The sequence below is a fragment of the Apis florea genome, unplaced genomic scaffold, assembly GCF_048593485.1.
Source record: "Apis florea isolate Af1SG1 unplaced genomic scaffold, ASM4859348v1 contig_3203_pilon, whole genome shotgun sequence".
NCBI lineage: Eukaryota > Metazoa > Arthropoda > Insecta > Hymenoptera > Apidae > Apis > Apis florea.
In genome coordinates this window covers 7,544,176-7,556,743 of record NW_028256723.1, presented here as the reverse complement: position 1 = coordinate 7,556,743, position 12,568 = coordinate 7,544,176, and the positions used below count along the sequence as shown (strand labels likewise).

Below are 12,568 nucleotides of genomic sequence, written 5' to 3'. Positions count from 1 at the left end.
GTGGAACATTTCTCTCTTGTTTATCCATCATTTTTAAAAAGTATTAACTATGTTAAAATATCTTAAGAAATTAAATTCGGTCATTCTAATTCTATATACATACAATCAAGTAAATTCATTTCATTTCATTTATATTTAATTTTCAATTTCTCAAAGTTACAATTCCTATATATAGTAACAATATAATTATTCATATGTGATTATTGCTACTCCTTTAATCATCTTTTATCACTACAAATGCTTTCAAAAAATTCTATCTAGAACACTAGCGCATATGCTTTTAAAAAATTTGCTTTAATTTCCAGTTTCCACGAACTTTATCAGCTTTTATCAGGTCACCTATAAGTTATTATCGTTTGGAATATTCCAATTAAAAAGGATTGTTGTTCTTGTTAGTTTTTAAAAGAAAATACAATTATTACAATTTATAATATGAACTTATAATTCATTTATATAAAATAATTAAATGTATAAAAAATTACAAAATGTATATATATATATATATATATATATATATATATATATATATATATAATGAAAAGCATAAAATATTCAAAATATAATACTTGTTGTATAATATTTTAACAATAAGATAAATTTCTATTTATTACGTATTAAATTCCATTTCTCTAATCAACGTGTTGATACAAAATTTATTTTGCATGAATATCTTCTACAGACTTTAGAATAATCTAATAAAATTAAAAATAGGAGATATTTATTTATTTCTTTTTTTTTTTTTTTTATTTCAGTTACGGTTGCACACCAGGCAACAAGACCGAGTTCCTCGTGTCACAAAATTTAACGGAAGAAGAGTTCCAGGAACATCCGACCATCAATTGGGACGCGATCTTATGGGTGAGAAGGCCTTTGGAATTGTGGGTCGTCCAGGTGATCCTGGCAATAGTGTCTCTTACGGAAGCGCTGCTACTCGCTTATCTGGGTTACAAGGTACGCATCTTTTCGTTTATAGATCGTTTCGTATGTGATATTCGATAAATGTTACTCGAAAATATCTCGTTTCGCTATTGTCGCACAGAAACATTGTAGTTCAGAATTTTAAATTTCGCGCGTTACGTGACGACCAATAAAATTGGCACAAATTGGCACAAACATTTTTAAGCAACGATTATATAAATAAATAATATAAAAAAAAATAGAATATACGATGTAATAGGAAAAAAATATCATTATATAGTTATATTTTAAATAAATATAATTATGTACAATTTCTGAAGTCAACTTTCAAGTTCATACGAATATGATAGGAATGGATTAGGTTAAGAGTCGTTACATATGATTTTTTACCGACCGATGATATGTCTTTCCTTGTTTTTCGAATCGAAAATAACGAAGATGTTTGCACAATTGTGCAGCAAAAAATAGCTCATGTGACTCTAACACTTGTTATTCTACGAGAATGGAATTAAATATTTGGATAAGGAATGTAGGGAATTTTAGATGAAACGTAGAGAACAAATTTCGATAATGAGAGGTAAAATGGACGTGTGATTTTAGTGTTGTGGCTTTTCAAGATTAATATAATCATAAGTTAATTAATGATAATTTTACGAGAGAAATTCTATTTGATGATCTTTATTTATATTATGTTATAATAAGAAAGTTAATTGTAGATAAATAGTTTTAAAAAAATATAGTTTTGCCAAGAAATCATAGATTTTTAGGTTAAGAAAAATCATTGATCAGAGGAAAGAAGAAAAATTAAGATTAAGGATTGAGTTCAAAAACCAAAATCATTATTATTTAATTTTTAATACATTCTATTGAAAAAATTATTCGATAAAATTTCAATATTTAATTCTACAAAAAGAAACCACATCTGTCTCAAAATTTACTGATAAAAAAATTTAATAAACATATCAAACATCAAATATTTAATTTAATTTCTACACTATCTCGAGACAAATTTTAAAAAAAAAACCAACGGCAAGTTGTATTAATAAATTAATACATTTCACCCGATGAATATTAAAAATTTTTAAATAACCGAATGTTCTTTTCATTTCATTTGCCTGCGAAATATACTCGCCGATGGATCCCATTTTCCTCAAAACTTTTCTGCGCGACAATAAAGCAGCGAGTTATTTTGCATGATGACGTCTGCCTTCTCCCTCGACGTGCATTTCTCTCGTCGTCGTTTCCCTCTCTGCGTGCGTCTCTTTTCATCTCTCGCTTCTGCATGATTCGTCGGTGTGCTCTCGCCTAATCGCCAACAATTCACTGGCTTAACGAATTAAATGAAATAAAACGGAAGTCGAAGGCTCGGAATTGGATCCACCAATTGACCAGTGTTTTCCAACTATTTTCCAGCTGCTACCATTTTACAATATTCGAATAATTTGACGCTTGATCCCACGTGTATGTAAATTAAGACAAAATTTTTTAATCCACCAGAGGGAACTTGAATCACTGATGACCGATAGAGAAATTATGTTATTAAATTTTTTTTCTGAAAAAAGAGTTTTGTTTAACGATTATTTCTATAATTTCTTGTTAAATTATACGGTTATACGTATATATTATTAAAATAAGTATTTTAGAATTTTCTTCAAATTTTTTTTTTCCAAAATTTAGAATAATAATAAAATTAAATTTGAGAAATAAAAAACTTTTTTTATTATCATCGTCTAAATGAAAATGAATTCATTTTCTATTCGTTATTTTATTATTCTATTTCTCTATTTTCTTTTCTTTTTCTTTTTTTTTTTTTTTTTATTATGCATTTTTTATGCTACTCGATTGATAATCTACACGGTGGCATGGTAAACGAGCGCTATACCGATCGATTGTCGGTCAACATTAATTTTCAATGGGGCCACGAGACCAGATGACACCTCTGGAGACCTAAGTTAGACCTCAACTGAATTCGAATAAGCATGGTTGCCCATGGAGGATTAAACAAATTTAACTTGCGCCGCTTTTGAATTAATGAACGAGATGATTGTTCGTGTAGAATACGAGAAATGTAAATTAAAATAAATAAAGACGTTAAAGATAAACGTCGGATAAAAATGGCAGCAGTCTTTTTCTTTGGAATCGACTCGCAAGTTGAGAACCACTGATTGTAACCAAAAATTCGAAAAGTTATAGGTACTAGCTAGACCGATAGAAACTTTTCGCTTCAGAGAGGCTAGCGCTCTCTACTTTCAGGATTATAATTTTTTCAGCGCATCCGGGTGAAAATTTGCAAAAAAGCTCTTCTCAAAGCTCGATGACTGAAAACGTTTTTCCAGGAAAGTGATTTTTAGTGCAAATGTGAAAAGAAACTATGTTTTGACACGAGTGAAAAATTCCTGCTTCTATTTCACGCGCGCAATATGGAAAATTCAGCCAAAGTCATTTGAAGCAAGCTTTTCTTCCAATAAAAAGCGTTATAAAAACTATGAGATGAGAATTAAGTTTGTTAAAAAGATTGTTTTGATGCTTAAAAAGTCTTGTTACGTTTGATGTATTATGTTGTTGATTATTATGTATGTTGTTGTAAAATTTAGAATTACAATAATTATATATATATATATGATGTTGATTTTGCAAAAAGCAAATGGAAAAGTTGATACAAAAGAATGTCGATTAAAGTTTATTCATTAAATTATAAACAGACTGCGATTTTTACAAAATCAAATTATTTTATGAATATTTTTATAATACGATAGAATTTTAATAGAGATTTGCTTAATATTATAATGCGTATTATACATTGGAAATTTTGTATAAATTCATAAATATTCGCAATAATTTAAACAATTGGACGTTCATATTAGATGAAACGAGAAAGAAAAAGAAATCACTTTTGCATCTGTCACACTGCAGCGCCATCTTATATTTGCATTTCGCTTCATAAATTTAAATCGCTTATAATTTGTATATTAATCTTTGTGTTTTTGATTTTTTAGAATCGATTCTCCAAAGGAGTTTCAATATATTAACACATATATACATATATGTCTCTATGTATTATTTCCAATGATGTAGTAGTATGTGATAAAATTTTTTGATAAATTTTTCTAGATTTTTTTTCAAATCTAAATAAAAATAATACACATGACAAAATATAATGTAATTTTCTATTCTTCATTGAAACTTTTTTTATTTTCTAAATTTTTTGTATCAGCATGAAACGCTTTGCAGTTTTTGTTTATATATATATATATATTTACAATTATTCGTCGTTCTGCAATTTCGACTGAATAACACATAAATTTCAAATAAATTTATTTATAAAATCTTATGTCGTAAATAAAAGAAGAGAAAAGGAATCTCATCGTGAAAGTGATATTTTCACATAACCTATCAAATTCAACTTATAAAAATCGTATATATGAAAGTTTAGGCACGAAATATAAAACCAATGCAATTTCACAGAGGTGCACTATAAAATTTTGCAGGCAGTCACGAAACACGTCGACTTTCGTTCGAAAGTTTTCCTCATTTCGCTTCAAAAGTAAACCGACAAATCTTTGGAAGACTTACTACAAACAGAACGTATGAAAGTTCGAATACGCATGCACCTTCAAATTCCAATCTCATTTCTGATTGAAAGAATTTTTTTGCCCAAAAGAAATCGAATATTTTTTTTTTATCTAATTTGAATTATAGCATAAACATATTATTACATTCAAACATATTACATTTAAATTTATAAAAAATAAATCTTTCCTCACGTTATACGATTATATTCACGATTATATTCCCTTTTATGATTATAAAATATATATATATTTTTTTTTTATTTGGTTAAAAAACAATAGAATGAACAAGACAAAATTTTGATTAGAATCGATAAAATCGAAATTTTACCATGCAGAACTTTTACCGTCGTCGAAATCACGTGATATTATCACTCATCACATTCGAATTTTAATATAAAGCTCTTTTACTTTTCCACGTGTAGAATTTTGATAGCATCTCGACCAACGTGTGGCACGCCATCCGCTGATCGAACATTCATGGCGACCCGATTCGTCACGTTGTAACAACTGACCGACTCGATAATGCCATGTTGGTATCGTGTAAAGCGTGATAATCAAGAATTGTTCGTACCGGTAGCGCCCCTGAGAAATTTCAAAAGCATAACTACCTAGATCGTCGTTGATTCACCATGTACTGATGCTATAAAACTTTTGTTTTGCCTTAATAAAAATCTCATTAGATCTGGTGATACTTTTAATTGAAAAAAAATTCTTTATATGCATAATTATGTATTACTTATGTAGTATGATGTAGCAACAATTATTTTAATAAGAATTGCTGTTAAGAGTTTTAATCTTTGGAAGTGATTATTGGAGATAGAAACCACTGTTGATATCATTTGTTAGTTTACTTTGCAATTCTATAAGTATATTATTTCCCAAAAATTGATTATTAATTATTTATGAAGACTAAATAATGTTAGCACTATTATATTTTGTCAAATATTTTCAATTTCCAATTTTACTATTTCTGAGAAATTGATTATTAATTATTTCTATACTGCTGTCACTGCAGTTTATTAAATAATTTTTTAATCCTATTTTTCTTTAAGAATTGATTATTTGTATAGAGGCTAATTAGTGTTGGCATCAGTTCACTAATCTTCATTTTCTAACCCTATTATTTTACAGAAAATGATTATTGATTATTTCTATGAAGGTCAAATAATGTTAACATTAGTTTGTCAAATATTAATCTTTAGTTTCCCATTTTTCCTCAGAAATTGACTATTGACTATTTGTCTGAAGGCAGTAGTATTGTCATCAGTTTGCTAAATAATACCCTTCATCTTTCAATTCTGTTTTTCTTCAGGAATTGATTATTGACTATTTCTATAAAGGTCAATCAATATTGGCATTAATTCAAATGATAATCTTCATTTTCTAACCTATCTTATTATTTCAAGACTTGATAAGACTATCTTTTAAGGCTAAAGAAAAGAAAATAAGAAAAGAAAATAAGAAATAAATTCATTCAAAAAAAGTAAAAAATAAAAAACTTAAACAGATTTCATTTTAAGCATATACACAAAAAAGGAAAACCAATGACAATATCACCTATTATTCAAGACTGAATTAAATTCTTAACTCCTAAATATTTTCCAATTCTCCATCGTTTCACAAAACACAATTAACAAAAGAATAATATTTAAAGCCTGAAAGAAGCCAAATTACCAGAATCCCTATTCAACAATCTATCCATTGTTTTCAATAAATTTTACAACGTTAAAGTTTCGACTACCGTAAATGAACGTTTCTTAACATAGAATATATAAAATACATACAAGATGAATTTTTATTTTTCATGAAAAAAAATTTCACGATTCAATGCCAATAAATCTAACTATTTTCTCCTAATAATAGCCGAAAATTGCGAAAAAAATATTGGAAAACATAACCTTCAAAAAATGAAATTTTTAAATTTGTTTCAATTATCATTTATCAGTAGACAAGATGAATATTGAATTGCAATTTCAATTCTTTTATATTTTTTATTTATACTTTTAATTTAATCTAGGAAAACGTATATTTCTAGTTTCCTATTGTAATGACGTGTAACATATCGCGCCATGTGAATTTCCTATTCTATGACGGATGACGTGAATATATGTCATGAGAATTTCTTATTCTGTGGCGAGTAATATAATATACGCATAGAAATTTTCTATTCTACAGCAGTTGATTTCGTCATGTGTATTTTCTATTATATGACAGCTGAGGTGAATATACGTGGATACGTGTCATATGGATTTCCTATTCTATGGTGGTTGACGCGTATGATTTTGTCATATGAATTTCCTGTTGTATGGCAGCTGAAGTAAACGTATGCGTCATGAGAATTTTCTATTCTATGGCGAGTGATGTGAACGTGCATGTCACGTGGGTTTCTTATTCTCTGACAGTTGATTACATTATTAACTTTTCGGAAAGACGAAACATATTCGAATTAGGTTAGATTAGGTTAGAATCCACAATTCAAATATTCTCATCAGTATACATTTTGGATTTCATTGCGTCGTTTTACAACTGTTTTTTTTTGTTTCTATTTTTTTTTTGTTGTCCATTTATCACTGAGAATTCTCTTCGATTTTTATATAGCAATGTTATATTGAATTTATTAAATTCAAGTTTATATAAAGAAAAAAAATACAAGTTTTTCTAATAAATATAATGTAAAATATATACATTGAATCGCAAACCGCAGAACTTTAATCAACGTGTAGATAATTAGAGTAGTAATTGTCTCATATGTCCATTCTCAAACCGCAACTCATTAGTCATTAAATTAAAACACAGATTACGTGTAAAATAGAATTATCATCCATTATTATAATATATTTTTGTATCGTATAATTCTGTTTTCCGTAATATATAAAAGTGGGAGCCTTTATTGCACAAACGTTTCGAAGAGGTTATCGTCTAAATCTCCTTCAAACTTTAATATTGCTTGTAAGAGAAGTCGAGAGACATTTATAAAATTCTGCCTCGTCACAAATCTAAAGATACACAGAATCATTCTCGATTTTTTCTTATATATATATATATATTTTTTTTTTTTTTTTTTAGAGAATGAAAATTATCAGAATTCAAAGAATATTATATATAATAATAATAATAATAATAATGTAATATTTACCAATCCAAAATTTTTTTTATAGATATGGTATCTATTAATTTTTAATTATATTTAAATATCGAATAAATTCAATGTAAGGTTAGGAACGTATATTTACTGTGCAATAAAAATTCTATTGAGTTCGATATTTCACACTTACCTACATATATATTTACTTAGATTCCCTTTGCTTTACATAAGAATTTTCCATCCAACGTGTTACAGTAAGCTTTGTGCAGATAAACTTTTGTATTAAATAGTTGTCCCAATTTGGAGTTTTACGGCAGTTAAAGCAGCAGTAAATTTTAGAGAGAGAAATTAAGAGATTTTATTGTTCCTTTCAATTGCGATAAATTTACTAACGAAGAACATTTTTAAAAAACCTTTTTGCATTTTTAACGATTCATTATTAGACATGAACAAATTTTAATAATCAAAGGAGGAAATAAATTCTTTATTTGTAAAAATAATTTATTATATTCCAATATATAATTATGATACGTGAAAATAGAATTTATATATTGTTGTTAAATTGCTTAAAAAGTTAAAAGATTTTTTCAGAATTATACGTAACCTTAAAATCTTGTTTCAGTTCCAAACACCATATAATTAGAAATTATATAAGATATGATGGTCTTGTAGATAATGTTCCACCTACGTACATATATGTTTTAATAATTTTTATAAAATATTTTTCAAAATTTTTGTACTTAACATTTAACAGTTCAATTAAAATGTTTTTACACAAATTGTCAATCACAAAGATGTAATTTTAGGAATTTTATAATAAATTATATAACGTTACAATTCTCTCTTTGTAAATGAAATGAAATTAATATAAAATTTCTAATGTAACGTAAAATTAAAAGTTAAGATAAAATTAAAAAATCATAAAAATAATAAAAGCCATACAAATATGATAAGTTACAAATTTTGCATAATCAAAAATATAACATTGCCATAATTAATTTCTCTTATTAAATTATTCAAATGTTTTTAATTTATGAATTTACTAATTATTCTGAAATATTTATAAATTCTAAATCATCATTATTGCAAATGATTTTGCTACAGGAAACCGAGCAATTACAAAATTTGTGCTATGGTTAATTAACATTTATTTAATTCGCTATTTCAGAAAAAGAGAGAGAGAGAGAGAGAGAAGGGAGTGAATATTAAATTTTTTGATAATTAAGCAGGCACCTGTTGATTTAAAGATAACATTTTGGAAATCGTTGACAAACACAAATTAAATATAATCTACGTGGACGATGATGAAATTGAAAATGCAGAACGACTGTTTTTGATATTGTTCGTGCAACGTTTTCTTCTTTTAATGCACTCAGCATTTTTCTTTAAATTGTCGCTGGGTTTTTTGAGCTGTCCTCGTCATGTCCACAGGGAAACGTCTGGCAGCAGCTTCTCTCTTTCCACTTCATCCTCGAGTTGGTCAACACAATTCCATTCACCATCACGGTGAGTCATTTATCTTTTTGTAATTTTTTTATTTATTTGATAAATTAAATTATTCAATGTACAATATATGTAAAAAAGTTAAAAATCATTTGTGAATTTGTAGCTTTTAGCTTTTTTTGTAGTTTTTATTTAATCTTTATGCAAATATGTTTGAAAAAATTTATTGCTTATTGATTTTAGTTTTCAATCTATTCATTTTAAAAGATAAAAATTATAAAAAAAATTAAGAATGATTAGTTTGTTTCTTGATTATAAATATAGTTATAATAGATAAATTATTATAATTATTTATTTAAAATATAAAGTGAGAATAAATATTTAAATAATAGCTGTAAAATAATTTAGATATAAAATATTAATTAAATATTTGTAAAAATTTGATTGAAGTATTATAATTTTGTTTAGCTTAAATATAGAAAGTAAAATTTTTAAAATTGAAATTATTAGACACTGAAATTAATAGATTTTTTTATTAGAAATGTAATAAATAATATAACAAATATGATAATATACTAGAATAACATATTTTACTATTTTCTATTTTTTCTATTTTATTATTATTTTTCTACAACTTTTACAATTTTATTATTTTATTTATTACATTCCAATTAAAGAAAGAATTAATTATTAAAACGAGTTATGTTTTATTTAAACATATAAAATCGTTAAACTAAATAAATCCAATTTTATTCCTCTAAAAAGATCTCAAATTTTTCCTAAAACATTTACAACGAAAAATAAGATTACAAGGAAAAACGATAAACGAGAACGCATCAATATTTTACGTATAGTATAAGCAGGATGTACCTATAAGTTATATCAAGGATGGATAAGCAATATTGGCCATTACATTTTCCAAAGTAGTTGGCTCGAAAGTACATAGAGCTATAAAACGGTTCATTTAGACGCTGGTTGATAAGAAACTCTGGAGAAGAAAATGTCTTCCGACCGCGATTTTCTTAGTTCCATTCCAATAAACAGACGATAAAAATCTAACGTTTCACGTTCTTTTGGCACACAATAAGAAAAGATACTAATAGAGCCTTCTTCCGTTGTACTTGCAACGATATATGATCGATTATGATGATTAACGATATACCGACTGAGAAAGTAAAGAACTTGTTGCTTTGTATCGACTCGATCGGATATACAGTGTAAATATACATGTGTAGATAATGTAGATTTACATAGATTACATAGATACATGTAATCTATTTCTTTGATCTGTGTTGAATGATTGAAAACATATGTGATTTATATGTGATTTCTTGATTAAAGACAAAGGATATATAAAATATTGAAATTATAAAGTCTGAATTATTGAAATATTGAAATATAATATTTTATGAATGTAATAATTTGAAAAATTAATTAAAATTACTTCCTGGTATAATAATATTGATATAAATAGATGAATGATTTGTCGATAAATAGTACTAGTGATAATAATCAATGATTAAAACGAATAGAATCAATTGTAATTTTTCTTTAATGTTATTTTGAATGATTCTAAATAATAATTTAAAATTAAAATTTGATAAAAGAATATTAACAGTTATTTAATTTTTTATTCACCAAATAATTAAAACGAAGATTTTTAATTTTTAACCGTTTCTCTTTATAAATTTAATAAAATTTTCAAATATCGATCTATATTTTATTCGAACTAATTCTGATTTTAGCTTGAATAGAATTGAATAGCACCAGAGGATCGTGCTACGAGGAATTTAATTGGCTTAGACTCATTAGTTTTGTGTCACCAACCAGGTCGATAAATCCCAACTGGTTGCTTCTTGTAAATGTAATCGAGTGTAAAATATTTGTATCATGGTATCTAACACGTGGAAAATTTCATTTAATTTAATATTAATTTATAAGTCGAGAAGTTAATTATTCTTATTATTATTCTTATTATTTTATATGCATTGGATTCTTAACAATTATGTGGGAATAAGTGGAATAAATTTTTCATTTTTTAGGTCAGCATTTACATCACATGACAAGCTAGCTATTCGTGACTTATGAGCATAATTATATTTCCTAACGAGTTTTATTTTAAGAAAAAAAAAAAAAAAAAGAATTTGTAAAGGAAAAATTTCTAATATAATTCTTTCACTTTAGATAATTACGATGATAATTCATGATTATGATCATTTAATCGACAGCCTATAAGCTTCAATTAGCTCATAAAATACCTAAATAACTCACTGAAGTTTCTAGCCATGTTTTGAAGTCAATCAAGTATCATAGTTGGACAAGTAGTATAAATCAATGATTTGATCAGAAGTGTATACAAAGAATATAAATATACTAGTTATGTTCAGACAATAGAATAAGTCATCCATAGTATGGATTATTTGTCTATAAGTTGATATAAATCTAAGTTGTTCTAACATTTTATATTCTTACAAAATAAATTGGTAACTAATATTAGTTCTTTGGTAAATCAAAAGAGATAGATTACTTGTCTAATTATAGCAAATCCATTGTCCAATCATGATTCCGGTCTATACTACTTGTTTAACTGTTGTTTTAGAACAAACTAGTTATGATTAGATAAATAGTTTGACATGATTTAGTAAGTGGATAAGTAGTACAAGTGTACGTACGGTCAGGCAAGTGAAACAAACTAGCTATGATCAAACAAGTAGTATAGACTTATTTATATTATAGTTACAATCTAAGTTATAATCTTTTACATTCTTATAGAATAAGTTTTTAATATTTAATATTAGTTCTTTAATAAATCAAAAATTATGGGAAGTCCATTATATTTGTCTAATGATTCTGTACTACTTCTTTAATTACTATTATATTTTAAAACAAACTAATCATGATTAAATAAATAATTTGACACACAATAATATCTGGATAAATTGTACTGGTTATAGACAGACAAGTAATCAAACAAATAATATAGACTATTTATATTGTTATATAATTTAAGTTGTAATCTTTTATAATCTTATAGAATAAATTAGTAATTAATATTAACAATTCAAAAGTAATGGATTACTCGTCTGATTATTATTATTTTATACTATTATGTTGTAATAATAATAATAATTGAAATGTTGCAATAATAATACGTTTTAAATTGTATTTCCAGCTACTTTATCCACCAATGCGAAATCTGTTCATTCCGGTGTTCCTAAATTGTTGGTTGGCGAAACATTCTTTGGAAAATATGTTCGTAAGTAATTGACACGTACCTTTACTAAGAAATCCTTCGTTTTCATTTCATTCAATTATTGCATTTTTTTTTTTCAGAACGATCTGCACAGAGCTATGCAAAAATCTCAATCAGCTTTGAGTCAACAACTTATGATCCTTAGTGCTACGTTACTGTGCCTTGTCTTTACTAGGTGAGTAGAAAATAATTGTTTATTAAATTTTATACGTGTGAAATGCAGTAAAATTAGAAAAATGAAATGTTTTTTGATAAAATATTTTTTACTTCTCTCTCTCTCTCTCTCTCTCTCTCTCT

General features: G+C 26.2%; 1 protein-coding gene and 1 long non-coding RNA gene across 11 annotated transcripts in view; one reads left to right on the top strand and one right to left on the bottom strand.

The window, feature by feature from the left end:
- Window positions 1-12,568, top strand: part of LOC100872091 (potassium channel subfamily T member 2) — a 176,208-nt gene that overhangs the window by 133,391 nt on the left and 30,249 nt on the right. For 7 of the 8 annotated variants that reach the window (XM_086910732.1, XM_086910725.1, XM_086910731.1 and 4 more), the window contains exons 4-7: window positions 753-951; window positions 9,007-9,081; window positions 12,191-12,274; window positions 12,352-12,446. In XM_086910732.1, coding sequence (XP_086766858.1) covers window positions 753-951; window positions 9,007-9,081; window positions 12,191-12,274; window positions 12,352-12,446 — 453 coding nt within the window. The remainder of the gene's footprint in view (window positions 1-752; window positions 952-9,006; window positions 9,082-12,190; window positions 12,275-12,351; window positions 12,447-12,568) is intronic. The other variant, XM_086910726.1, reaches the window with a different exon arrangement.
- The window catches only part of LOC147657219 (uncharacterized), a 40,601-nt gene that overhangs the window by 20,254 nt on the left and 7,779 nt on the right, over window positions 1-12,568 (bottom strand). The window contains exon 2 of one of the 3 annotated variants that reach the window (XR_015292733.1): window positions 11,867-12,442. The exons of 1 other annotated variant lie outside the window; for it this stretch is intronic. This is a non-coding gene — a long non-coding RNA (uncharacterized LOC147657219). Of the gene's footprint in view, window positions 1-11,866; window positions 12,443-12,568 lie in introns of those variants that run through there. One more of the 3 variants, XR_015292731.1, reaches the window with a different exon arrangement.